Source organism: Tauraco erythrolophus, chromosome 1 (genome assembly GCF_009769465.1).
Source record: "Tauraco erythrolophus isolate bTauEry1 chromosome 1, bTauEry1.pri, whole genome shotgun sequence".
Classification (NCBI taxonomy): domain Eukaryota; kingdom Metazoa; phylum Chordata; class Aves; order Musophagiformes; family Musophagidae; genus Tauraco; species Tauraco erythrolophus.
In genome coordinates this window covers 136,314,783-136,340,863 of record NC_141465.1, presented here as the reverse complement: position 1 = coordinate 136,340,863, position 26,081 = coordinate 136,314,783, and the positions used below count along the sequence as shown (strand labels likewise).

At 46.5% G+C, this 26,081-nt stretch overlaps 2 protein-coding genes across 3 annotated transcripts in view; one reads left to right on the top strand and one right to left on the bottom strand.

Annotated features, from left to right (window-relative positions):
- PPME1 (protein phosphatase methylesterase 1) overlaps nt 1–22,606 on the bottom strand; it is a 38,527-nt gene extending 15,921 nt beyond the window's left edge. For both annotated transcript variants that reach the window (XM_086622429.1, XM_086622437.1), the window contains exons 1-5: nt 22,556–22,606; nt 7,263–7,356; nt 3,572–3,664; nt 862–919; nt 267–318 (exon numbers count right to left, since the gene is read on the bottom strand). In XM_086622429.1, coding sequence (XP_086478555.1) covers nt 267–318; nt 862–919; nt 3,572–3,664; nt 7,263–7,356; nt 22,556–22,566 — 308 coding nt within the window. In that variant the 5' untranslated portion in view covers nt 22,567–22,606. The remainder of the gene's footprint in view (nt 1–266; nt 319–861; nt 920–3,571; nt 3,665–7,262; nt 7,357–22,555) is intronic.
- Nucleotides 22,607–22,909: 303 nt separating this feature from the next.
- The window catches only part of C2CD3 (C2 domain containing 3 centriole elongation regulator), a 61,683-nt gene continuing 58,511 nt past the window's right edge, over nt 22,910–26,081 (top strand). The window contains exons 1-3 of the mRNA XM_086622417.1: nt 22,910–22,955; nt 23,076–23,339; nt 24,775–24,932. Coding sequence (XP_086478543.1) covers nt 22,910–22,955; nt 23,076–23,339; nt 24,775–24,932 — 468 coding nt within the window. The remainder of the gene's footprint in view (nt 22,956–23,075; nt 23,340–24,774; nt 24,933–26,081) is intronic.

Below are 26,081 nucleotides of genomic sequence, written 5' to 3'. Positions count from 1 at the left end.
TGATCTTTAACGTGAGTTTAAAATTGAGGGTACCTAGAGAACGACTCCAGTTTGGCTCTGACTCAGCTGGAAGAGGTATAATTTCAAATAAATTTCCAACTGTCCTAAAATAGAAGGAAAAGGAGGGATAACTACCAAATGAAAGTATCTTCCAGCTCTCTTGAATGAAGGTTGAGTGTCCTCAACTAGTTTATTGTTCAATCAAGGAAAGAAAATAAAGGTTTGTGAAAAGTGAAACACCGAACAGAGAGTATAAGCTTTCTTACTTTGACATGGTCTCTGCAGACAGATCTTCAGGATTCCTAACTTTTGTTTCTCCTGAAAGAACAAAAAAAGTTAAGTTCACACAAGCTGAAAACCTTCAGACCCAGCAACTGTCCGAAGCTTTTCAGCACAGTTATTAAGAGGAGCCTACTGCAGTTAACATGAATAATTAAGAAACCCAGAATTAATAGGAACAGTTGGTACTTTAATTGCGTTATAGCTTACGGGCAGGAAACGCTCCTCATAACTGCTCCATATTTGTAATGTATCTTAAAACTAAAGAACAGACTTTATTTCTAATGGTAAAGACCACCTATAGGTTAAGAAATGATGGAGGAGGGCTTGGTGCCATATGTAGGAAGGAACAAGTCCACCACTGCCTCACACGAAGGAACAGGGAGTCTCAGCTTCTGGCACGTGAGGACAGGTGGCTGCAGAGCTCCAGAAGCCACTTTTCCATCCCTGCTTTTGAATAAAAAGTGGAATGCCTCAAGGATGCTTTCTTAGTCATCTTGGGAGGGATTCTTTACATCATCTTTAAAAAACGAGAGCGTGTAACATGCTTATGTGATTTTAAATTTATTTTATTTTACTTACCATGGCCTCGGAGATCTAAAGCCACGATCCTACACTGAATCCTGTTAATAATTGCAGACTGCAAGAAGGGACAAAGATAACGTCATTTGCAAAATTACATTAAGTAGTTTTAAGTAATTTAACCAAAGCTCCATCCTTTCTACAATTGTTAACGCTGTCTCCGAGGACATTTATTTCCCTGTGCATAAGGCATCACGTGTGTTTCCTAGGACAAGGAAATCCAACCTCTGCAGCACTTCTGAAAACTGGAATGCAGCAGTGGGATTACAGACACCAAAGTCATGCCCCGCTTCCCCAAGCCCCCCAAAATTAGCCTTGGCTACACAGCAGACATGAAGATGAAGCTGCTGCTTTGCAGCGCACATTCGATTTGCTCTCGAAGAACAGAATTTTACAATAATGCTGAAATGTACAAAAATTGATTAGTCCAAAGGGGTCAGGGGGAACAAGTGAGGAATCTTTTTCGAGTAAGGTAAGGCTGCAATAAAATTATGGCTCTATTCGTCCCTGACAGCTCAATTCACGTAAATTATTTCAGGCATCACAGCGATTAAGTGGCATCCTTTGTTGAAAGGAAGACTTTTGGGTTAAGGAATCATCAATTATTTAAATAACAGCCCTGCAGGAGTGGGGAGATTTGTTGAGAGATTCTTAACAGAACCACCTACTTAACAGGCAGAGATCTGAAAGTTACCCAGTCCTCATATTTTGGTTGTTGAGCTATTCAAATCCTAAATAACTATAGCAGTTGCCCTCCCAAAGGCCACTGGATCCACAAGTTTATATTTTAGGGGCCCTAAAGACATCCTGAAACCTCGATCTGCAAGGTGCTTCTGCACCTAAGCAATAATTTAAGTAGTGAGATGAGCCATCTGCTGCTGAAGATCAAACTGTTGCCAGCAGGGAGTAAGGAAAGAGGATCATCGACACGATGTGAGAGAACAGGAAGCTTTCCAGTGCCCTGAGTTTTATCCAAATAGCAGTACTTTGGCCAAAAGAAGTTCAAACACATCATCCAGGAAGTCACCAGGTCAATAAGCAAAAGAAGAAAGGAGCATGTCACTCCTGCAGGCTGTTATTTTATTGATAGATGGTCACTCTCAGTGCCTCCCAATTTAGGTTTCTTCTTGGGTTTTTCTAGGGGAAGATGTTGTTTGGGTTTGGGTTTTTTAGTTCTGGTTCATCCCAAACATTTAACACTGGATTGCTTGGGATGAACTTTCATTTCAAACTGCACCAGGGAAATAATTCTACAGCAGCCACACAAGGACACGAACTAATTGTTTTGGCAGTTTCTTCCTCCGGATGTGGCCTCGAGTGCAAGGTGTAAATCTCGTGAATCTTTATTAATTGCTGACAGTAACACAAAAAGCCAATAACTCTGAGGTACAGTGTTAAAACTGAAATAACTCCGCTAAACCCAACTCTGGAGATTTTTAAATTGGTGCTGGTGTTGCTATTAGAAATCAAGAGCTCTAGAGAGAGTGGAAGAGACTTGTAAGAAGCTCTTTGCTGAACTCAGAAAAGTGACTTCATACCTCTGCCTCCCATTAAAAAGTGACATTACATCTGTTTAAGGCATTTGTATATCATAAAACCACCACACTAGCAGAGGAAAAGACATCTGTCCATCCTGGCAACTAATGAGCTACAGGCAGATAACTACAGGATTTACTAAGACAGAGATTTAAGACTTAAAACCCAACAGTTCCAGAAGACCCACATCTGCACCAGTCTCTGGGTCAGGTAAAGTGACAAATGAGCTGTTAAAGTATTTTTCTAATGTGTCTCATCGTATTATAAGGTGGTTTATGATTACACCATGAGGGTTACTCAACGGTAGTCACGTTGGGAATTCAAGAGCAGTTGGTAGTGACTCTTGTAAAAGGTTCATTCTTGTTAGTCGTTGGAATCTCTGCTTAAAGGCTAAACAGCCTACAACCCACCAAACGGCTAAAAGGTGACAAACATGACACAGCCAAAGGCACAGGGGAGACACAGAGACTTCATCTGTCCAGTCACACTTCAATGAAAGTCATCCTACAGCATCCTCTTGTCAAGGGCACTAGACAGCTTGAGAAGTTGCTGGATTAAAAAGGTCCTGAATTAAAATCACACACTGCAAGAGATTTTACTTGACATGAAATCCTTTAGAGGTTTTTTTCCTTAACTCCTTTCATTTTTAAAGGGAATGGGTGGAAGTGAGGAATTTTGGTTTGGTCATCCCCACGCGCACTCCTGTAGACATCACCTCAGGTCGTGTTTCAGAGAGTTGCTTGAGCAGCAAACGAGATTTCTCGACAAGTCAAACAGGACCTCAACCATGCAAAGATAATATTGTTATGGCAGGATAAAGCTGTTGAACTCTCACTGGTACTCAGGAAAAAACAGCCTTCTGGAAAAAAAAATGGACATGCTATGATGCCAAACGTCTTGGCACTTCATTAAAAGTATCTGGCAGATGCAGTCTGGGTTACTGCTGATAGTTAACACGTAGACAATAAACCTTTGCATGTGCTTTGCCTATTTAATAAATACACAGACAGCAAACTATTTAGAAGAGTTGAGTCAGGTGTGCACCAGGAGATGACAAGACAGTTTTCTGAATCGATTTTCCTGTGCTTAACGCAGCTGAATGGCTTGTCCCTTCCACACTCAGACACCCCTATTTGCACACACACACACTGCTACAAAGCAGCAGCTTACTTACAGTAAACACAGCCCAGGAAAGGGCAGAATGGCCTCCACCGTGTAAGAGCAGTAAGACAGGTCCCTCCAATCCGCTTTTGTAAATTCGAAAAGTGTATGAACAGTTAAGGAGGTTTCATAGAGTTGTTTGAAGTTAGCTGAATGTATTTCAGAGGCTGCAATACCCAGGAGCGTTTTGTTTCTACCCTCGCATACCCAAGATTTCATAGATTCATAGATTTCTAGGTTGGAAAAGACCTTAGAGATCATCGAGCCCAACCATCCCTAATCCCCATTAAACCATATCCTCAAGTAGATCATCCACCCTATTCTTAAACACATCCAGGGATGGGGACTCAACCACCTCCCTGGGCAGCCTATTCCAGTGGCTGACAACCCTTTCAGAGAAGAAATACTTCCTAACATCCAACCTGAATCTCCCCTGACTAAGCTTATGCCCATTTCCTCTTGTTCTATCACCCAACACTAACGTAAAGAGCCCTTCCCCCACCTCCCCACCATCTTTCTCAAGTATTTGTAGGCTGTAATCAGGTCTCCCCTCAGCCTCCTCTTCTCCAGGCTAAACAGCCCCAACTCCCTCAGCCGCTCCCCATAAGTTTTATTTTCCAGCCCCTTGACCAGTTCAGTCGCCCTTCTCTGGACCCGCTCCAGGAGCTCAATATCTCTCTTAAAGCGAGGGGCCCAAAACTGGGCACAATATTCCAGGTGCGGCCTCACCAGTGCCGAGTACAGGGGCAGGATCACTTCCCTGCTCCTGCTGGTCACACTATTCTTGACACACGCCAGTATCCCATTGGCCTTTTTGGCCACCTGGGCACACTGCTGGCTCATATCAAGCCGGTATTCAACCAACACCCCCAGGTCCTTCTCCGCCAGGCAGCTCTCCAGCCACTCCTCCCCGAGCCTATAGCGATGCTTGGGGTTTTTATTTCTCCCTCTGATCAACCAGCGTGTGCAAGCATAACCTGGACAAAGCTTAACCCCATTTATTTAAGCTTCAAGACTTGTTTTCCTGCTGCACAGGCTTCCTTCTCCCTGCAACCCGTGCATCTCCTGCCCGCATCCTTTTCCTCCCTGTGCACAACAGTGAATCGAGCAACTAAGAGAAAAAGCAAACCAGGATCAGGACGTACTTTGGAGCATTCTCCTGTTATTGCCAAGGAAAAATGTCAGATAAGCCAGTAAACAAGATTTTTTTAAACAATATAATTCCTCACTGGAAAGACGTTTCGTTATGATAGCTGAAGTCCCCTTACAGGATATACACAGACACTGAAAAATCAGTTTATCACTGAAACCAACGTCACCTAGAGAAAGGCGCAGAACCAGGAGTTGGGAGATCTGCATTCAGTGCCCCAAACTGTGACAGACAAGTCACTTCACCTCCTTCCACTGCTCTCCCTCTGGTCTGGGGCTGGACAACAGCATTCCTCTGAATCCAACCATGCAGTTACTGATGAGGCTGTTCAGCGTTTTTCTGCTGAATCCCACAGTGCCCTTTGCATCTGCTGGTTGCAAACAGTTCATGCAGGTGCTCCTGACACCATTTCAGCTACAGGGAGCTGTGTCAGCTGGGGTTTGTTCACACAAGGAGATCTGATGGAGCAGTAACAGGCAGCTGGGGCAGAACAGTGGGCACCAACTCCATTCATTAATTCAGCCGCTTCCACAGTACACATCAGTCCACAACCCTTCATACGGGAGCTCAAGCTTCTATTAAAGGTCACAGGTACCACAGTAAATTCCAAACAACTAAAATCTGCTTAAATTTGGGATGCTTATGTACGCCACCTACCCAAACAGCTCCATTATCCGTTTTATTTTATTATTTGTGAAGCCTCAAGGGTGTGCACGGCCCTTACATCAAAGGCAGACAAGGTGCACGTCATGAAAAATTCATGGAATCAATTGGACAAATGCAGTTAGTAAATACAAAATAATGACAAGCTGGGCAAAACAACAAGGAGAGGGAATTCTCCTCATTTCAAAGCATCACATGCTACTGGCATTAGAGAAGTAATTACTAAATCAGTATTTGGCAAGAAATAGCTTGGAAGTTTGGTTTTCCTAATGGCCGAGCTAGAACATGCATGCTTAAAAACTACTCAACTATTTAAACTACAAGGTTGTGTTATTTAAACACAGATTAAAATGTTTTCACTTTGTAATTAGGTCAGAAGACCTAGAAGTACCTCTCAAACCTGCTTTTGTCGGAGATGGAAGCAGAGATAGGACTGATGGGAAGTCTTGTCCCAGTACCTTCACATGCTGTACTTGTTGGGGTGCTCCCAGTTAGCAAACAGCCTGGACACAACAGTGGTTTGAGCACATCAAAGAGGATGACTGCCATCAGCTGGATTAAACAGCAACTGGAAGACTGGCAAATCAGCTTGAAAAGAAGTATAAAAGCAACATGAAGATTTGCAAAGGGGGCAGAGATCAGGGAGAGAAACAGCAGCAGTCCAAACCTGGTTTGAGGCTGCCAGAAGACTCGCTGTTGGCCAGAAGGAGAAGCTTCCTTGTCTGCACGCCAGCTAGTGGACTGACAGTTTGGGGTGTGACAAGTAGGGACCCCCACCCTGGGTGTGTAGATGCGATCTCATGCCGTTTTCTCAGTGTCCTTTGCGCTAGTGGGAGCAGCACAGGTACCATCCACATAGAATCATGGAATGGTTTGGGTTGGAAGGGACCTCAAAGATCGTCCAGTTCCAACCCCCCTGCCATGGGCAGGGACACCTTCCACTACACCACGTTGCCCAAAGCCTCATCCAACCTGGCCTTGAACACTTCCAGGGATGGGGCAGCCACAGCTTCTCTGGGCAACCTGGTCCAGTGCCCTTACATCTCCCATACATGTGTACAGATGTGTACAACTGCAGTCCCAGAAGAGACTGTAACCCACACTTCTCAGGGCTGCACACAGAATCATAGAATCATAGAATGGTTAGGGCTGGAAGGGACCTTCAAAGGTCATCTAGTCCAACCCCTCTGCAAGGAACAGGGATATCTCCAACTAGATCAGGTTGCTCAGGGCCTCGTCCAACCTGGCCTTGAACGTCTCCAGGGATGGAGCATCCACCACCTCTCTGGCCAACCTGTTCCAGTGTTCTACAACTCTCATGGTAAAAAATTTTTTCCTAATATCCAATCTGAATCTACATGACTGTGCACCTATGTTTGTGTGTGTGTACAGGAACAGAACTTCCTGGGATTAGTTGTAGAAAGGCCTTTAGAAATCTGCAAGTATTTATTAACATTTAGGTGTTTAGCGTTGAGGTTTAACTGTTGTACTGAAACTGATCCTGAACAGACAGTTCACTGGTTGCCACTTAACCACCTACCTGTTGTTAATGAAAAAAAAAAGCAATAAACAGGTTTGATTCTGATATAGTTTAAACTATGAGAACTGATAAGCAATTCCCTGCAAAATATGTTATTGAACTGCTACAAACACTTTTTAAAATTAATGATTACTACAGAAGCAATGCCAGGAACTGACCTTGCTAGGTACGTCTTAACTGTCAGCTTACAAGGGACAGCTCTAGTTACTGACACTGATCCCTACAAAAGAAAACATGGAAGATGAAAAGAAACACATGAAAAAGCTGAAGAGAACTGCAATAAACTAAATGATACACGATACCGCCCCAGTCACCGAGAACAAGAAAAGTTTAATCTGGAAAAAAGGATATATCCTTGCCAGTCTCGTTTTCTACCACAACGTCCTCCATGGATTCAAAGTACTGGCTCCAAAGCACTGGAGAAAAATCACGCTTTCTTCCAGGGCTGCAAGACAAAAAAAAACCCCAAAACAGTAAGAAAGAGGAATTTTTCAAACCTTTCATTTAAATCAGCACACAGGCATCATGACACACGTTGAAGAGAACACACCGGTGTTAACACAACCATTTAGGACTGGAAGCAAACGAGGCATTAGCAAAATTCCCACTACTACAATATTAGCAATTTTATGGTCAGTAAGGAAATCCTCCCTTCCTCCCCTTCTAGTTATTGCTCCTATTGAGAAGATCACAAAGATGCACTGGAAAATCAGTGGAGACACAGAGAGAAGAGTATTTTCCTCCTAAAGCAATACCAAGGAAGACCAACAATGGTGATTTAGACTGCACAGACCTAAGCCAAGGGAAAAGAAAAAGGACAGGGCACGCAGTGATACTCTCCCAGTAAAACCTCCCAATCTGCAATGACCCACAGATCAAGCACTTCAAAAGCCAGAGTCAAAAGTCATTGAATACCTTTTGCATTTAATGGTCTTGCTCTAGCCTTAAAGCAAGGATGATGCTGACGTGACTGGGAGCACTCCAGCGCTTGGAACACAGGAAGCCATCCTAAATTTATGACTCAGCCCATGAATCATAATTAAAAAAAAAGACTATGTCCCTCTCAGAAGTCACCTTGACACCACAGTATTGAAAAGCAGAGTGTCAGCTATTTACTGAAGGTTACTACTACTTTACCACGTACTACTTGTCACGAGATTACAACTTTCCCAGAAACATCTAATTTTTGGAAGGGCTATCATCCAAACAGAAAGTCAACCTGCCCCAATGGCTGAGTGGCTGGTAGAAAAACTACGGAGAGAGGCGAACAGTGCAGTGCATAGAAGAAACTTGGAAACGCTGTTGGGAGCAGAACAAATAAAATCCACCAGGTTTAAGTTAACAGCAGCAGGTTTTAATTGCAGCTCAAGTTTCCCGGAATTTATTGTAACGGTTAAAACTTTAACATATTTGTAAACAGATCTAGTATTTAAATACTGTATGTAGGGCAACATCAGGACTCCGAAGGAAAAGAACAAGACCAAATTAATTCAGTGCATGCTTCCATAGCCATCTTGCCTCAGTTAAGTGTAAGGACCATGAGAACAGCATTGTAATAAAGACCAATTGATGCTCCTCAAGCTGCCTTCCTCCGTGTTCTTACAGCTACAGAGGCAACTGTCTGGGACTCTGAAAACGTCCTGTAATAAAAACATTTCCTTAGGAAGGATGTTATCAAGTCAGTGTTAAGTAAAAGGCAGTGAGTCCAAAAGGCTAAAGTTATTAAAAAAAAAAAAAAAAATGGTTGGATCTTTAAAAGTTATATTTTAAATTAAGGATCATAACAACAAGACTGTGTTAACACAGATGCCACATGAGAATGGGCTTTCAGGCTCCAGCTCGCTCCAGGCTTTGCATTTATTCCCAGATTGCTGTAATTCATTTAGAAATCAAAATCTACCCATACAGAAACATTGCTTTACTGTCATCAAAATAAAAAAAAAAAATACCCCAGGAAGGTAAAATCTGGCCAAACACATTCCAATCACCGGAGACTTCTGGATGCCTAATTCTATCCAGCACAAACTAGCAAGCTGGAGCCCAGAAGGAAGAATTCTTTTTCCATCACATCGTTTGCCATGTTCTGCTGAAGGTCCACTGCACGGTGGACACCAGGGGAAGGGAAGGTGCTTTGGAGATGGACCAGAACTATTGTGTTAAAAGAAGACTCGATGTGAAGAAAGATTTGGACATGAGTGCTACCTGTGGACTGCTTCGTTCTAGTAACTACTTCTACCTGGAGAAGTTTCCTCCTTCTGTATCTTCCTGCCAGTCCTCCGCAGGGAATAACAGGGAATAACACCTGAACAGAGGCACTAAAACAAAACCTGTTTTTCCCCAGTAACACATTTCCAAAACGTGAATCAGAGTCATTATTCCCCATCAGCAACTCATCTCCTCTTTATATAATAAAGGTTAATTTCTGCTGCAGTTTGTTGACAGGTACATCACAAACCAACACCTGAAATTAGCTCCTCCTGGAGTACTAATGTCAGGTGGGATCCAGCACCTTGGGGAATGCAATTCCCCTAAATTACTGGGCGAACACAGACCTGTTCTGCAGACATCATCTAAACCAGGACTCTCCAAGGTGCCCAGCTGACAAACCGATTTATTTTTTTGCTTCCATCAAAAGGTGCAGCTGTGCCCTCTCCTTGTATCCCCATTCCTAACAAAAGGCTCTGCAATCAGAATTTTCCTGATGACTCAGTTGATGCAAAATCTGTTTCTCAGGCTGATATTCACTCAGTAAGGCTACAAGAGTAGTGCTTAATTTTGGCAGTGACATAATTAGGCTAGATCCAAGCCCAGTATACAGGATGAGTAACAGTGCACCATTTTAACAGGCTTTTTGCACTTCAGTTCTTCTGGGGGAGGCAAGCAGCACAGAATATTAAAATCAAGCATGGACGTGGGGGGTGAAAGACCTCCGCAGAAGAAAAACCTCTGTTGAAGGAAGTTTCTCCTGAATTCCTGGCTTCCTAAAGAAACAGGAAAGAACAGACAAAGCAGCTTTTTGGTGTTGTAGAAACAAAACTCCTATTTCCCCCTGATACTTCTAGAACATGAAACATAAAGCAACCGCCCCCAAATGGTCCGAATTCACTTCTGTGAGGTTCCAGACTTCAGGATTGCTCATCAAATTTCAATTAAATAAAATGAGATGTCACATACTTACATAAATCCAAAAAATATCAATCTCTCTTACTGTCCCAGCTTAATCTTTCTTCGATTAAAGAAAAAATATCACCTTAAAAAAATAAATTAAAAAAAAAAACCACAAAACCTTAGCCTTTCAGAGGATGCTGTCGATGAGGAAGAACAGAGCGATATAACATCAAGATGACAAGTTTTCATAATGTTGAGAAGAAGCAAGCACACCTGCACAGGTGTCCAAATATAAAAGGAATGGAGATAACATTTGCTGCGACACCGAGATAACACCCTGCTAGGAAAAAAAATAAAACACAGCAACTCCCAGTGCAGGGGAAGATTCAAAAAACAACTGATGCTGAATTTCATAAGCAAGAATTTAGTATGAAATACAGCGAATTCGTATTATTGATAAGAGCTTCAAGCTGCCTGACTTACAATTGGTTTATCTTCTAGGATCACAAGAATCGGTGTGATGAGAGACAGCAAAAGTCCACCCAGCTCTGGAACACGTCTCTGAGAGATGCCAGCACAGCAAGTGCTCTGGAAAGGGTTAAATAGGGAATAGGGTATGACCTGTTCCTTACAATATTAATGACTGTGCACATCCCTATCATATTTCCCTTGCCTGGGTCATATATTTTTCAAGCTGAGAGTCCAACTCTATCGGTTGTCTCCTTGTCTGGAAGCCATCCCAGCGCCCATCACTCTCGCTCTTCAAATCATTTCTGGTTCTTTCTGGAGATGGAGAGAACTGCCCACAGCTTGGATGATTTCCCTTCTCCGGTTTTTGAACAGGTAGGATGTGCAGTTAGCGACAACAAATTTCGTCACCCTTTTAAAAGGCAGCATTTCGAGGCAGGCAGACCCTTCCGCAGCATGTTACGGCTGGTTTTAGGTTTGATTGTCCTGAGCAATTCCAAGTGATTAGCAAACGTTGTCATCTGCCTGGCTACACCCATTCCAACATAATCCATACATCTGGTAAACAGCGGGAACACCCCAGAATCCTCCCCTTTATTGTGAGACAAGAAAATGTTTGTAAGTGGGCTCTCTCACCCATAAGAGAGGAAGAACACGGGGAAATCCTGGAACAAGTTCCCAATTAATTGTATCATGTCAGATGAAGAGTTTTGGCTGTGCAACACGTGAATCCACTTTTGTGAAAGCAGGGTTACAGCACGGACAGCCACTACCACACAAGGCAACGGAACGCAATAGGCTCTTGGCTGGTGCAAGGACATTAAACCCGTATTGAGTAGGAGAGGTATGAAATCACACCGATCATCATCGGTAGCACAGGTTTGGGGTATTTAGAATCAAAATTATTCATAACAAAAGGCAAGAAATCCAGGGCTGGAGCACCTCTGCTACGAAGACAGGCTGAGAGAGTTGGGGCTGTTCAGCCTGGAGAAGAGAAGGCTCCGGGGAGACCTTCCAGCACCTTCCAGTACCTAAAGGGGCTACAGGAAAGGTGGAGAGGGGCTTTGGACACGGGTGTGTAGTGACAGGACACGGGGCAATGGCTTTAAACTGAAAGAGGGGAGATTTAGATTGGATATAAGAAAAAAATTTTTCCCTCTGAGGGTGGTGAGGCACTGAGAACAGGTTGCCCAGAGAAGTTGTGGCTGCCCCATCCCTGGCAGTGTTCAAGGCCAGGTTGGATGGGGCTTTGGGCAACCTGGTGTAGTGGAGGGTGTCCCTGCCCATGGCAGGGGGGTTGGAACTAGATGATCTTTGAGGTCCCTTCCAACCCGAACCATTCCATGATTCTATGATTCTAAATCAACTTCTTGCAGTTGCACACCACTACTAAAAGTCCAAGCTGCAACAACGTGAAGTAGGTTGAGCTGTCATTGATGACGTCTGGCTCAGGATCTGTCACAAGTAGCAAAACTCACATCATAGCTTCTACCATGAATGCAGATTTTTAAGCATTCTAGACCGCCAGAGGGAATATTAAGCACAGCACTAACCAGAACCACCTGCCGATAGCCAACCCACCCAGAAGACATCCATGAATCCTGCATGGGCAAGAGCAGGAATAGAAGGACTCGGTGTTGTTTCTTTTCTGACAGATGAAGAACAGATCTCAAAACTAACAAAGTCAAGACACGTACCCAGGCACAAGGCAAGAAAGGCAGTAACAGAACGGGGCACATGGTCCTGCAACGCACGGTCTGTGGAAAACCGGTGGTTCGTCGGTTGACTGCATCCACTGAAGCGAGAGTGCTGCGATCCCGATCGCGGCGTGAATCTCAGGCATCTAAGGACAACCTCAACTTGGAGCACAGACTGTACTACTACTGCACAAGGCGCTGGTGCCACCATGCCTGGAATACCATACCTGTGGCTGCATCAATAATTTAAGGACATAACTTAAAAGAATTCAAAGAAGCATAGAAGTAATTAAGGCTGGCAAACAGGGCATACAGCAAGGAGCTTTACAGAGCCTCATCTGGTTAAACACACCACCAGGAGCGATGTGGGGCAGGGGTGTGGAGGAGGAGGAGGAAAGGGGTAAGCTAAGTTAACCTCATCTCAATTGCTCAGATGGAAGGGGGTTTTTAGCTCGTTTTCTCAAGCAGAAGTCCTCAGGAGATCAGAAAACCTGGAGACCTTGGTATCAGTCTCAAGCCTCTTAGGCTGACCTGATGGTCTTCTCCTGAAATTTGCAGACAAACAGAAAAGACCCTTCAGTTCCTGAGAGCACTGACACAGTTACTGTAACGAAGAATAAACCTGAGAGGGTAGTGAAGAAGACATCCTCTTCCTTCAGATTTAACCACTCCTTGTAAATAGATATGGCTGAAAACAAACACGGTTTTCATAGAGTCACAGAATGGTTTGAGCTGGAAGGGACCTTTAAAGATCATCTAGTCCAAACTCCACTTCCATCTTCCACTAGATAAGATTGCTCAAAGCCCTGTCCAACCTGACCTTGAACACTTCCAACAATGGGCCATCCGCAACTGCTCTGATCTTTCCCAGATCTTTCAACCAGATCTGTTCCCTACCCTGCTGCGAGGACACATTACAATGAAGAAGATAAAGACAAGTAGCAGGACAGTAGAAGACAATGCTCCTTTCAGTAGCAGCACTAACCCACGTGGAGCTGGCCTGATCACATTGCCATCATCTGGATTCCTGGAGCAGCTATTGATTGAAATGTTTAAACTTTGACGAGCTTCACAAAAGCTGCCCACAATTCTGAAGCAAAAGTGAAGATTGGTCAACTTTCCACCCTGCTTGGGGAAAACCGGAATGGGAAATAAAAACAACAACAAAAAAACACCACAAGGGAACAATCAAAATATTGATGAATATTTCTGCATCTCCAGCCAATATCGTTTTTGGCAGCAGACGTCCAACGGAAGGTCTACCACCTAAATTTTCATGCAGGAGGGAGTCACTTGCTACTACAAAGACAGATCCATGGACAGTATCTCATGCGTTGCACGAGGAACCCATGAAATCAGAGCTGAGCCCTTCCCTGGCAACTTGCCACTCTACTTCTTACCATAGTGTTTGATTTAGTGGTATGGATGAATGCTTCGAATTCAGCCTAGTAGGAGTTAACACCTCCAGAAAAAAAATGTTAGCAGTTGCGTGACACGTAGGAAACATCTGGGAACAACATATACCAGAACTCCTATGTTGGCGAGGAAATCGGAGCAGAAAGTGAAGAGGAGCTGGGAATTAAAAACTCTTGTCCCCTCCAATGCAGATACGTGTAGGTTGCAATATAAAGTAAAATAATTGCCTCCAAACAATGCTGGAAAAACATTAAGTGACCTCTGATTTAATCCTGAACCCCGAAAAGGGCAGAACAAACGTGTGGTTCTCCATAACGGACCTGGTGGCCGCAGGAGGTTGGGCAGTGGCTGACTTCAGAGGAGCTGAAAGAAGCTCTGAAGAAAATCATCAGTAAAAAAAAAAAAATCATAATATTTTTTTCCTCTGAAGACAATCATCAGTATCTTCGATTCGTCATCTTTCTCGAGCTGCCTTTTTTAGCCACACATTCGAAATTAGAAGCCGAATAACCAGCAGCTGTGATTTTGCACCTTCCTATGCCGAAGCAATATTTTGCTGACCAAATATTTAAACTGACAGCACTAATTACTGCTTTTTTCAAGTATCCGGCAGGCCAAACCAGAAACGGATCCAACAGAATAACTTGGCTAGGATGATCCTTAAAACTCCAAGCCAGCCAGTCAGCATATTAAACTGGACTCACAAAACAAATTCTGGGCACCCTCTGCAGCAAGTTTTATCCTATTGTGCAGTTTGTCCTCTCCATCACGTAACCAAAACGGACACATACTGCAAGCCAGCCCGGAGCAACAGCCCACGCGGCTCAACAAATCTCTCACCCGTTTTTAAGGTGTTTTCTTTCAGGTTTTTTCCTTAAAAAAAAAAAAAAAAGGTTGCACCAAGCAAGGAGAACCGTTTTTAGAAACGCCTTTTTTTGTTGACTGAAAGTCCACATTTAAAACTACTAATGCAATTAAAAAACATCACGTGTAGGAAACAAAATACTGGATTTTTGCATCATATTTGAACCTGACCAAAGCAAATTAAACATAATTTTATATATAAAGACTGGCATGGTTGATAAGTGGCATTTAAAAATTCTAAAAATTGACAAGGATGGTATTTTAAGCTCTGCCTTAAAGATGCTGAATACATAAAATGTTTCCTTATTAAAAAAGTTTTGAGAAAAAAAATGGATTAAAAATGAAGAAATTAGTTGAAATTGTCATGACAGAATTACACAGATCAGATCCAACCAAGGCCTTCCAGATAATGTAAGCATCTAGGAGATCATACGCAATTTTTATTCGGATGTTGGAAAAGAACGGCAAGTTCTTTTTCATTTCCAAATCCCATCCGGATCCTCGACTCCGGATCAGCTGGTTCTGCAAGAGAACTCGTGACAAACGTCAGACAAAACAAGACAGCACGTGCATCAGCTGCTGCAGAGCTGTTCTGAGGGTCCTGGTCCTTTTGCTTCACTAGGGATTTTGCAAACTCCATGATTGGATTTCCCCAAAGAACTCCGCCCGTAAAGTTTGATTTTATTTCCATTTCAACCAAATCGCTTTCAATAAGCAGGCAACTTCCAACACAGCCCAAGACAGATTTGCTCCTTAAAATAAAAGGGGCATTGAAAAATGAAGTTCAAGTTCCTCTCAGTGGTGTGATTTTCCACGTACCGCTCCAGTGGGAGACAAACACCACCTTCCTTTAAAAACAGCCTTTTGGTAACGTCATTTGTTCCTCAGGGGTCAGTACTGGGACCAGTGCTGTTTAACATCTTTATTGGCGACATGGACAGTGGGATCGAGTGCACCCTCAGCATGGAGGGAAGGGATGCCATCCAGAGGGACCTGGACAGGCTGGAGAGGTCTGTGAGAACCTCATGAAGTTCAACAAGGCCAAGGGCAAGGTCCTGCACGTGGGTCAGGGCAATCCCAAGCACAAGTCCAGGCTGGGTGGAGAATGGATGGAGAGCAGCCCTGAGGAGAAGGACTTGGGGGTGTTGGGTGACGAGAAGCTCACCATGAGCCGGCACCGTGCGCTGGCAGCCCAGAAAGCCAACCGTGTCCTGGGCTGCATCCAGAGCAGCGTGGGCAGCAGGGCAAGAGAGGGGATTCTGCCCCTCTGCTCTGCTCTCCTGAGACCCCCCTGCAGTGCTGCCTTCAGCTCTGGGGTCCCCAGCACAAGAAGGACATGGAGCTGCTGGAGCGAGTCCAGAGGAGGCCATGGAGATGATCCAAGGGCTGGAGCACCTCTGCTCTGGAGACAGGCTGAGAGAGTTGGGGCTGTTCAGCCTGGAGAAGAGAAGGCTCCGGGATGATCTTATAGCAGCCTTCCAGTACTTAAAGGGGCTACAGGAAAGCTGGAGAGGGACTTTGGACAAAGGTGTGTAGTGACAGGACACGGGGCAATGGATTTAAACTGAAAGAGGGGAGATTTCAGTGAGATCTGAGGAAGAAATTCTTCCCTCTGAGGGTGCTGAGGCACTGGCACAGGTTGCCCAGAGAAGCTGTGGCTGCCCCATCCCTGGCAGTGTTCCAGGCCAGGTTGGATGAGGCTTTGGGCAACCTGGTGTAGTGGAAGGTGTCCCTGCCCATGGCAGGGGGGTTGAAACTGGATGATCTTTGAGGTCCCTTCCAACTCAAACCATTCTCTGATTCTGCGATCCAGTTGGACAATTCTGTGGGAGAGCACCTACACACCGGCAGGACAGCACCGCACTAGCAAAGGAGGGTGCTGCTGGAACGGGGCACGCACACGTGTGTGTGCCTGCAGGCGGGAGGAGGCTGCCATGTAGAGGGAGCAAGGCAGCAGCAATCCACGTGACGTGCTGTGAAACACGACGGCATTCTAAGCATACATCTTGCACTACCGCAAAAGCCAGTCAAAACTGCCTTGCAGCAGCCATTTTAACTATTCAGCGGTTTTACTTGAATATTAATATCTGCATTCCACGCAATCGAGGATTCGGCATCTCTGCTGTCTGCATTTTCACACGTGTCACTGCTCTGATGTGCCACCGGATGCGTGGAAGAGGCTGCAGCTGCAAGCAGAGCTGAGATTCACAGCGCCGGAGCGGAGCGCTCGGTCCCGTGCGGCAGTCCCACGGGCACAGCACCGCTATTTGCTTCGGCCGCGCTGACTTCTCACATGAGATTCTCCAGTAAAGAGACATAAGGAAGTGATCAGACTGGAAAATGGCAAAAAAGAATGAAAAAAAAAAAAAAAAGGAGAGAGAAACAGCTCTAGTTTCACCTATTTCAATGCAGTAATAGGCGACGGTTCATTACAAGCTACTGAAACATGGATTAACCTTTCAACAACGTAGTACCAAAAAGATGTAAGACTTTATTTTGGTCAAGAAGTCCTCAACGTAAATGGCAAAAGCTTCTCTGCAAAACGAATAATCTCGGAGTAAGGTTGAAAATGATGTTCAGACAAAAGCATCCTACCCTGTAACTTGCCCTTCCAGTCAAGGATGACTGAAGTTTGGGAAATTTCAGTGCAGCAGTAAATTAGTTTTGCTATTTTCCTACAGCAGCATCACTCGCTCCACCCTCTGCTTCTAACGATCTGCTTTCACCCACACCACACAGCCACATCAACACGGCCTGCCTGGTTGATGGAAAAAGAAAGAACAAAAAAGGGAGTACCCAACACACGAGCCAGAGGATCGGTGCACACGAAGCAAAGCATTTAGCCACGGAAAAATCAGCTTGCCACCACTGTTGGATATTAAGTTGAAATCCATTTTAATGGCCCCACTTCCAATTCTAGAAATTCAAAGCTCAGAAATCAAAGAGATTTATAAACACAAGATGCTTAACACAGTAAACAAATGTTCCTCTAAGTAATTATTTTTGTTCCTTGCAAAAGTTTGAATTTTAAAGGACTATTTCAGTGCTGCCTTGTACATTTGCCAGCACCATAAGCCACACTCTTATTTTTCTCTGTGTAAACTAATCATGTTCTCTTTTGGTGGCCTGACTACGGAATCTTGCACTTGTTTGTACTGCGCTGAATCCTGCTAAGGCTAAACTTAACTGAGCCTTACCTAAAGCTGGGCAGAAATAACTTACAGAATGCAGACTAGATGCACTCAGCCACGCAGCAGAACCGCAGCACACAACCCGAGCAGAGGGGCAGAGTCATACCATCAAAAAACCAACCAGTTCTGCTGAGATGTACGAATGAAGTTGTCATCTACAAACAGATGAAATAACCTTTCCAGTTCACAGGTGTGTGAAAGCCTCTCTTGAAGTTCCACCTCCAGTTTTGGGCACTGCTGTCCAAAAACAAACAACAGCTGAAGACGAGAAGAGATCAGAGATCTTGGGGGAAGAAGAAAAGGTTAAGGGAACACCATATTGAGTCTATAGGCTGACCAGGGTCTAGATGATGCTAACACCAGCCACCCTTATCTCCTGGCAAGCTTCATCAGCAACCAGAGAAAAGTAAAATGAACAATGGCACAAACGTAGGTTGACGAATTCAATCCTGGCATTTCAACGCGTTGACTAAAAATCTGAGCCAAAGCTTCTGCTACACCAGCACCCATTACCCACACTCCATCTTCAGACAAACGTTGGAGCTCCCTATCCGGGAAGGATAGTCAATCTCTACCTAAAAAGCCACCTCACCACCTGCCAGATCTCCCTTCCAGCACTCCTTTGCGACAACAGCCATAAAAGCGTCGACGTAAAAGCAGTCTTCCAGTACTTAAAGGGGGCCTACAAGAAACCTGGAGAGGGACTTTTTGCAAGGGTGTGTAGTGACAGGACACGGGGCAATGGCTTTGAACTGAAAGAGGGGAGATTTAGACTAGATATAAGGAAGAAATTTTTCCCTCTGAGGGTGGTGAGGCACTGGCACAGGTTGCCCAGAGAAGCTGTGGCTGCCCCATCCCTGGAAGTGTTCCAGGCCAGGTTGGATGGGGCTTTGGGCAACCTGGTGTAGTGGAAGGTGCCCCTGCCCATGGTAGGGGGGCTGGAACTGGATGATCTTTGAGGTCCCTTCCACCCCAAACCATTCTGTGATTCTACGACGGCACAACGGCTTCACCTCACCACTACTCACACTTCACCGTCTCTGTGTTCCACCTTCCTCTTGCCTCCTTTTTACACCTAAATTTTCGCAAATCTCTCCGGATGATGCCGTCCTCGTGCCAGACGTGCAGTGCCTCGCACAACAGGAACATCACCCATGAAGGGATTTACTCGACACCGGAGCAGTAAACTGAAAACACGGCTGCGCCACGCGACTACAACGTGATTATCAACTATCCCCTGCTGCTTCGAAGAGGAAGGACAGGGAATTCTTGATCCTTAACACCGGATTTCATATCACTGCTTTCAGAAAGTATTTGAAAGGAAAAAAAAAAAAAAAAAAGAGGTTTATAGTATTATAGGACAACAGAAAACAAACTTCCCTCCATCCTCATTTCTCTAACAGAGAGCATTCAAAAACCCTCCAAAGATGGGCAAGATGGGAAGCATTATATAAATTACCATATAGGATTGCTGCTAATGAGCACCATACAAGCATAAATATTACTGAGCTGCAAAAATACCTCACAGGGGTACATCATAAAATCCATTTAAAAATCCCTGGGAATGCTCAATTGTAATCTGTTTACCTGTGACAAGTAAATGAAGCAACAAATACCACGGGGGTTTTGTCAGCACCTCATTAAGTTAGTAACTCAGCAGCCTTTGCTTTTGCCTATTTTTCTAATAAAAATTAGCATGAGGATGGATTTTCAGAAACGACAATGCTGAAGCTGAAGTTCCAGTCCATTAGAGGCATGTGCAAAACACATCGGCTCCTTCAGCCGACGGACTCTGAGGTCTGGCGGAAGAGCACGGATCACCCTACGCTGCAGGAAATTAATTTTGGACTTTTTATTGAATGTGGAGACACCTGCCTTCGGGAAATAACTGCCAGAACTCGACACCAGCAGCGAGACGAACTGCAAACTGCTTTTCATCCTGGTTAAGGCCACCTTAACACTAATGCTGGAAGTTTTTAGGTTTATTATTAAAGTACAAACACTTTACTGAACAAGTAACGTGTCATGGAGTTTGTTTACAGTGTCGCCAGTGTATGCACTGCTGTTTGGCAGGTATTAGATGGGGTGCTGACAAAGTTTACAGTGCATGAAACCAGGATATAGAATGTTTAAAATCACACCAAACAACCGCGAGGGGTGAGACTCTTAAGTTAAACAGGATAAAACGAGAGGAAGAAATAAAAATGTTCTTTCTTCACCTAAAATAGAAAACTTGTGTGTTTGGAGGGCTTTGTACAGCATAAGGGTTTGTTTGCTTAACTCTGTTCTGAACAGAGCCGGCGTAATTAAATAATATATTTAATATTTAATCTAGTCTTACACGTACCACGTAAGCTTCGGCACGCTCTTGTGAAACACAAGACCCTCGACAACACAAACAGGTGAGCCAACATCAGGAAACAGAGCCCAGAGTCCTGACTCTCGATTTCGGATAACCAAGAGATACAGCAGAGCAGGCAGCAGCCCTGAGAGAGAGAGCAACCCCCTCTGAAAGTCATTCGAAATTCTTCTTTCTAATTTCTATGCCTATTTCTATACTAACAGCACAAATTAATCCTTAAATACAACTTTTTTGCTCAGCCACAAAGCCATGCCATTAAACACTTACACGAAGCTCAGCTTTAAAATAATTCACATTGAAAGAAATAAGTATTTGATGAAGATTTGTTAGTATTAGTTCATACATAAACTACATCGATTGTGCTACATCTATCCAAATCTAACATAAAGAATAAGATGCAAAAAGAAACATTTTAAAATAATGCTTCAAAGGAGAGGAGAAATAGCCCTCTCCCATCCATAAATACCTAAACAGTTTATTTCAATCGCAGTGGAGTAGTTGTCTTTTTCATTATTTTTTTTAGTTACCCGATTTCGCGCACCACAGCAAAGGAGATTTCCTGTAGGAATTGTAGGATATTTTTATCCTTCAAATAGAGCACTTCGTATCGTGCAGGAACCGTGCGGCGCACACCTGGACCTCGCAGAGGCTGGCAGTCCTCCAGAAGATCAACCCCTGGTCTTTGTCACAACCCACACCTCAGATTTTGGACTTTTAAACATATGAAAAGTCGCACGGACCTGAAAATGCATTTTTTCAAGATTTAATAAATTCTCCATGTTTCTGCCATTCTGCTTACATCTACACTTCCACACAGAGCTGCTGAAGTGTCATAGAATGGTTTGGGTTGGAAGGGACCTCAAAGATCATCCAGTTCCAAACCCCCTGCCATGGGCAGAGAAACCCAAGTGTCCTGGTCAGCACCCTGTGCCCATCCACTCCTGAGTCCAAGACCCCGTGATTATTCCCAGCTTCCTTCGCGTCACTCTGCAACTATAACTTCCCTCCCTAATCTAGCCACAACCCTGCTGCAAGATCATCTTGCACTCCTTTTACCATAACTAGGTACCTGCTTGGAATACAAGCTTCCTCCTCACACCTTTGGAGGTGAAATGACCCTGGAAATGTTCAAGGACAGGCTGGATAAGGCTTTGGGCAACATGGTGGAGTGGAAGGTGTCCCTGCCCATGGCAGGGGGTTGGAACTGGATGATCTTTGAGGTCCCTTCCAACCCAAATCATTCTGGGATTCTATGATAAAGCCATCCTATTTGCAATCCATTTTCTCCTTCTGACTCACGGATAAAGAACAAAGCTTTTGCCGAGGTTGTTCTCGTCCAGTCCGTCCTTTTTAGTTGCTCTCCATGCAGCTAGACACTGGTCAGTCTTCTCTCTGTTTCCAAAACGTGTTCTTATTCCTGCTTCAAAGATCTGACTTCTGCGTTGCACTGTACCAGGCTTTCCCAGACCAAACATTACCACCACCTGAAGCTCAGCTTTAACTCACTTGGCAGAACTCACCCATTATATGGCTTCGCATACGTGTCTGCTGCTGAGAAATAACATTTAAATACACCTCCCTCCACCAGCCGCGCTTTCGCCGACTTTGAGGTGCCACCTAGACAAATCACGACGCGTTAGACTCTCTCTTCAAACACAGATGGCAAAAGGACTCGGGAAAAAGGTTGCTGAAGAGCAATCCCAGCACCAGCCACCTTCCCCCAGCACTGACGATACTCTTGGTACAGAAACACCTTTGCCTGCCTCCTTGCCAGGGAGAGGCGGCTGGAGAAGCCTGGTCTGGATGCTGCTCTCCCAGGGCACAGGTGAGCAATCCAGCAGACAACAGCACTAGCCCGGGGGCTTGCTGGCCTCTTGTATCCTGCCACTGTCCAGGGGGACTCACCATCCACCCAGGGAGACCCACTGTCCACTCAGGGAGACCCACCACAATGCCAGACACGTCCACTGGGCTGCCACCCCCACACAAAGATCCCCTCACCCTAAAGCTCCCAGTAAATAGCACCTACTTTTTCCCCTTTCCCCCAGGAACAAGCATCCCACCCCACCAACTTTTCTCTCCCACAGTAATCAGCACCCCCACTCTCAAACGCCTCAGCAGCAAACACCCCTGCCCCCCCCGCAACACACAGCCTCAAACCTCCTCGAAGGACACCCCCAGCCCCACTCAGGCCAGAGCACCCCCTTTGTACCGGGCACCCCCACCTCCCCGCACAAGGGTGGCCCCTCGCCCCTTTACTGCTACCCTTGGGGACCTCCTGTCCCTGAACCCCCCCCGATAACGAGCAGCCCTTCTTCCAGACCCCTAGTAACGACCATCTTCTCCCTCCAGAGCCCCCAGTAACGAGCACCTCCTCTCTCCAGAGCCCCCAGTAACGAGCCCCCCCACCTCCCAAACTGCCAGAGAGACCCCCAGGCCCACACCAATGCGCACCCCTTCCCTCCTTCGCCGCTATTAGCCTCTTTCCCCTTCTGCCCCCTCCCCACCCACCCCTCCCCTCGCCCCTCCCCCACCTACCCCATGCGCATCTTGGAGCCGGACTGGCCGCCGCCACCGGGCAACGGAGGCCGCGGCGGGAGGCGGCCCAGGTGCAGCTGCTTCTCCAGGGCCGACATAACGACGAACGGAGGCGCTGCCGCACGAGGACACACCGCAAACTCCCGCACACCGCCTCGGCCGCCGCCGACCCCCGCTCCGCTCCACCCCGCCGGAAGCGGCCGCCCCCACGCCGGCGGCACCACCGCCGGGAAGCGCAGTCCGCCGCCGCGAGGCTTGCTGGGAAATGTAGTCCGCGGCTCCGTAGAGCGCTGCGGGGCCGCGGTGCACCATGGGAGTTGTAGTCCCGTAGGCGGCGGTTGGCGGCGCGGCGGGATGCGGCAGAGGAGGCCGAGGGAGCCCGGCGCGCGGCGGAGGGGAGGTTGGCCGCTGCCGGGCGGGAAGGAAGAGCCGTGGGGCGGGAGGGGAGCGGGGGCGGCGGTCGGGAGCGCGCCTCAGCCCGGCCGAGCCGCTGACGCCCCTCGGTGCGTTGTCCCCGCAGGTGCCGGCGACATCCCCGCGTCCACCAGCCTGCCGCCTCTCGTGGAGGGCCCGCTGCGCGGCTTCCTCCGCTGCGCCGTGTCCCGAGTGCTGTGGACGGCGCCTAAGCCGCCCCCCGCCGCCCTCGTCCGCCTGAGGTGGTGGGGGGAGACCTCCGGCGGCACCGTCTTCCAGCCCGCCTCCCGGCCGGGGCGCCCGGCGGGGGGAACCACCGCCCGCTACGCCGTTCGCTGCGGGCCCGGGCAGTTCGCTGCCTACCTGGCAGGTAGGGCCGCTGCACCCCGGTGCTGCGGGGAGACCCGCAACAGCCGAGGAGTTGTTTACGCAGTCCTGTTTTTCCTGGTGGCTTTGTAGGTCGTTTTCCTGGTTCGGGAGGGTTTTGCTCTCAGCCTGGCGTTGCTGGCATCAGTCTCTCTAGTAGGCAGGTTTAGCGCTCAGGTCTGCAAACTGTTGAAGTCTCCTGTAGTCCCCGCAGTTTCAGCGTCAGACAACTTGTAGTGGCACACATACCGAGTTAAAGATGTGTTTCAGTGGTCTAAGGGTGTGAAAAATAAAAAGGTACACCAAAGAGGGGATTCTGCCCCTCTGCTCTGCTCTCCTGAGACCCCCCTGCAGTGCTGCCTTCAGCTCTGGGGTCCCCAACACAAGGACATGGAGCTGCTGGAGCGGGTCCAGAGGAGGCCACAGAGATGATGCGAGGGCTGGAGCACCTCTGCTGTGGAGACAGGCTGGGAGAGTTGGGGCTGTTCAGCCTGGAGAAGAGAAGGCTCCGGGGAGACCTTCCCGCACCTTCCAGTGCCTAAAGGGGCTACAGGAAAGCTGGAGAGGGGCTTTGGACAAGGGTGTGTAGTGACAGGACACGGGGCAATGGCTTTGAACTGAAAGAGGGGAGATTTGGATTAGATACAGGGAAGAAATTCTTCCCTCTGAGGGTGGTGAGGCACTGGCACAGGTTGCCCAGGGAAGCTGTGGCTGCCCCATCCCTGGAAGTGTTCAAGGCCAGGTTGGATGAGGCTTTGGGCAACCTGGTATAGTGGAGGGTGTCCCTGCCCATGGTAGGGGGGTTGGAACTGGATGATCTTTGAGGTCCCTTCCAACCCAAACCATTCTGTGATTCTATGAGCTTGTAATGTTATTAATGTTATTATAACTTCATTTACGGAAATATCTGCAAGAAATTAATGGAAGCCTGATGTCTAGAGTCTGTCCGTTAAACCTATGCCTGCTGTTGCAACTCGCAGAATCACTGAATGGTTTGGGTGGGAAAGGACCTTTAAAGATCATGTAGTCCAGCCATGGGCAGGGGCACCTTCCACTAGACCAGGTTGCTCAAAGCCTCGTCTGGCCTGACTTTGAACGCTTCCACTGATGAGGCATCCACAGCTTCTCAGGGCAACCTGTGCCAGTGCCTCACCACTCTCATTGTAATTTTCTTCTGTAGTTATAAAGTTTTTCCCTCTTTCAGTTTAAAGCCGTTACCCTTTCTCCCATCAGAAGTAGTCCTATTGTGGTAATCTTGTACTTATTTATGATTTATTGTCAGTATAACACTTCTTTACCTGCTGCCTCATTGTCATAACCTCGTGATACAACGTTTTGTTAACCTCTAGCACCTCTCACTTTAACTTAAAAGTTTTAATCATGTTTAGTTGTGACTGTGTTCTGTGAGACTGAATTGAAGCTGTTCCTAACTTTTGCAGATACGGGTGTGCTTGTCCTGGAGGTAATGACCAAACTTGACCACCTTCCAATTGGCAGAGCGCAAATCACCGGCCTGTCCCAGCTCTCTCCCAGCCATCCCATCGATGGGTTTTTCACCATAGTTTCCCCAACGTCTGATAAACTGGGAGAGCTGCAGGTAGTCCTTACGTCTTTGCTCCTTGTTATAAGCTGCACTGCTGTAACACTTACCGAGTATGATCAGGTGCCAGGATCAGGCTGTGCCAGGTACGCTGCAGACCCAGTGTCTGTCCGAGGCATTCGTGAACTAAGGTGGCAAATGAAAAATGAATACTGACAGTGTAGACTCTGTTTTGTTTAGAAGAATGGGTGGCATTGGTAGTTCAACTTAAGAAAATTTGCAGTCTCTTTGCTGAGAAACTGCTCTATGCCCCTCTGCTCTGCCCCTCTACTCTGCTCTCGTGAGACCCCACCTGGAATACTGCATTCAGCTCTGGAGTCCCCAAGACAAGAAGGACATGGAGCTGTTGGAGCGGGTCCAGAGGAGGCCACGAAGATGATGTGAGGGCTGGAGCACCTCTGCTCTGGAGACAGGCTGGGAGAGTTGGGGCTGTTCAGCCTGGAGAAGAGAAGGCTCCAGGGTGATATTATCTCAGCCTTCCAGTACTTAAATGGGGCCTACAGGAAAGCTGGAGAGGGGCTTTGGACATGGGCGTGTAGTGACAGGACAAGGGGCAATGGCTTTAAACTGAAAGAGGGGAGATTTCGATGGGATCTAAGGAAGAAATTTTTCCCTCTGAGGGTGGTGAGGCACTGGCACAGGTTGCCCAGAGAAGCTGTGGCTGCCCCATCCCTGGAAGTGTTCAAGGCCAGGTTGGATGGGGCTTTGGGCAACCTGGTGTAGTGGAAGGTGTCCCTGCCCATGGCAGGGGGCTTGGAACTGGATGATCTGTGAGGTCCCTTCCAACCCAAACCATTCTATGATTCCATGAGAGTGAGTTTTAACAGTGGATTTAAAAATGGATACTCGGTTCTGACACTTCTCCACAGCCTCACTGGGCTGAAATGGTAGAAGATTTTGAAATCTAGGGTTAAGGAGGTGGTGTTCTGTTTTGCAGCCCTGGCTCTGGATAATTTATGCTGAAAGATAGGTCCCTGTGATTTGGAAACGTGGAATGTGAAATAGGTAGTTGTAAATATGTCAGAGTTTTAAGATGTTGCAGTCAAGGCCAGGCTGGATGAGGCTTTGGGCAACCTGGTGTAGTGGAAGGTGTCCCTGCCCATGGCAGGGGAGTTGGAACTGGATGATCTTTGAGGTCCCTTCCAA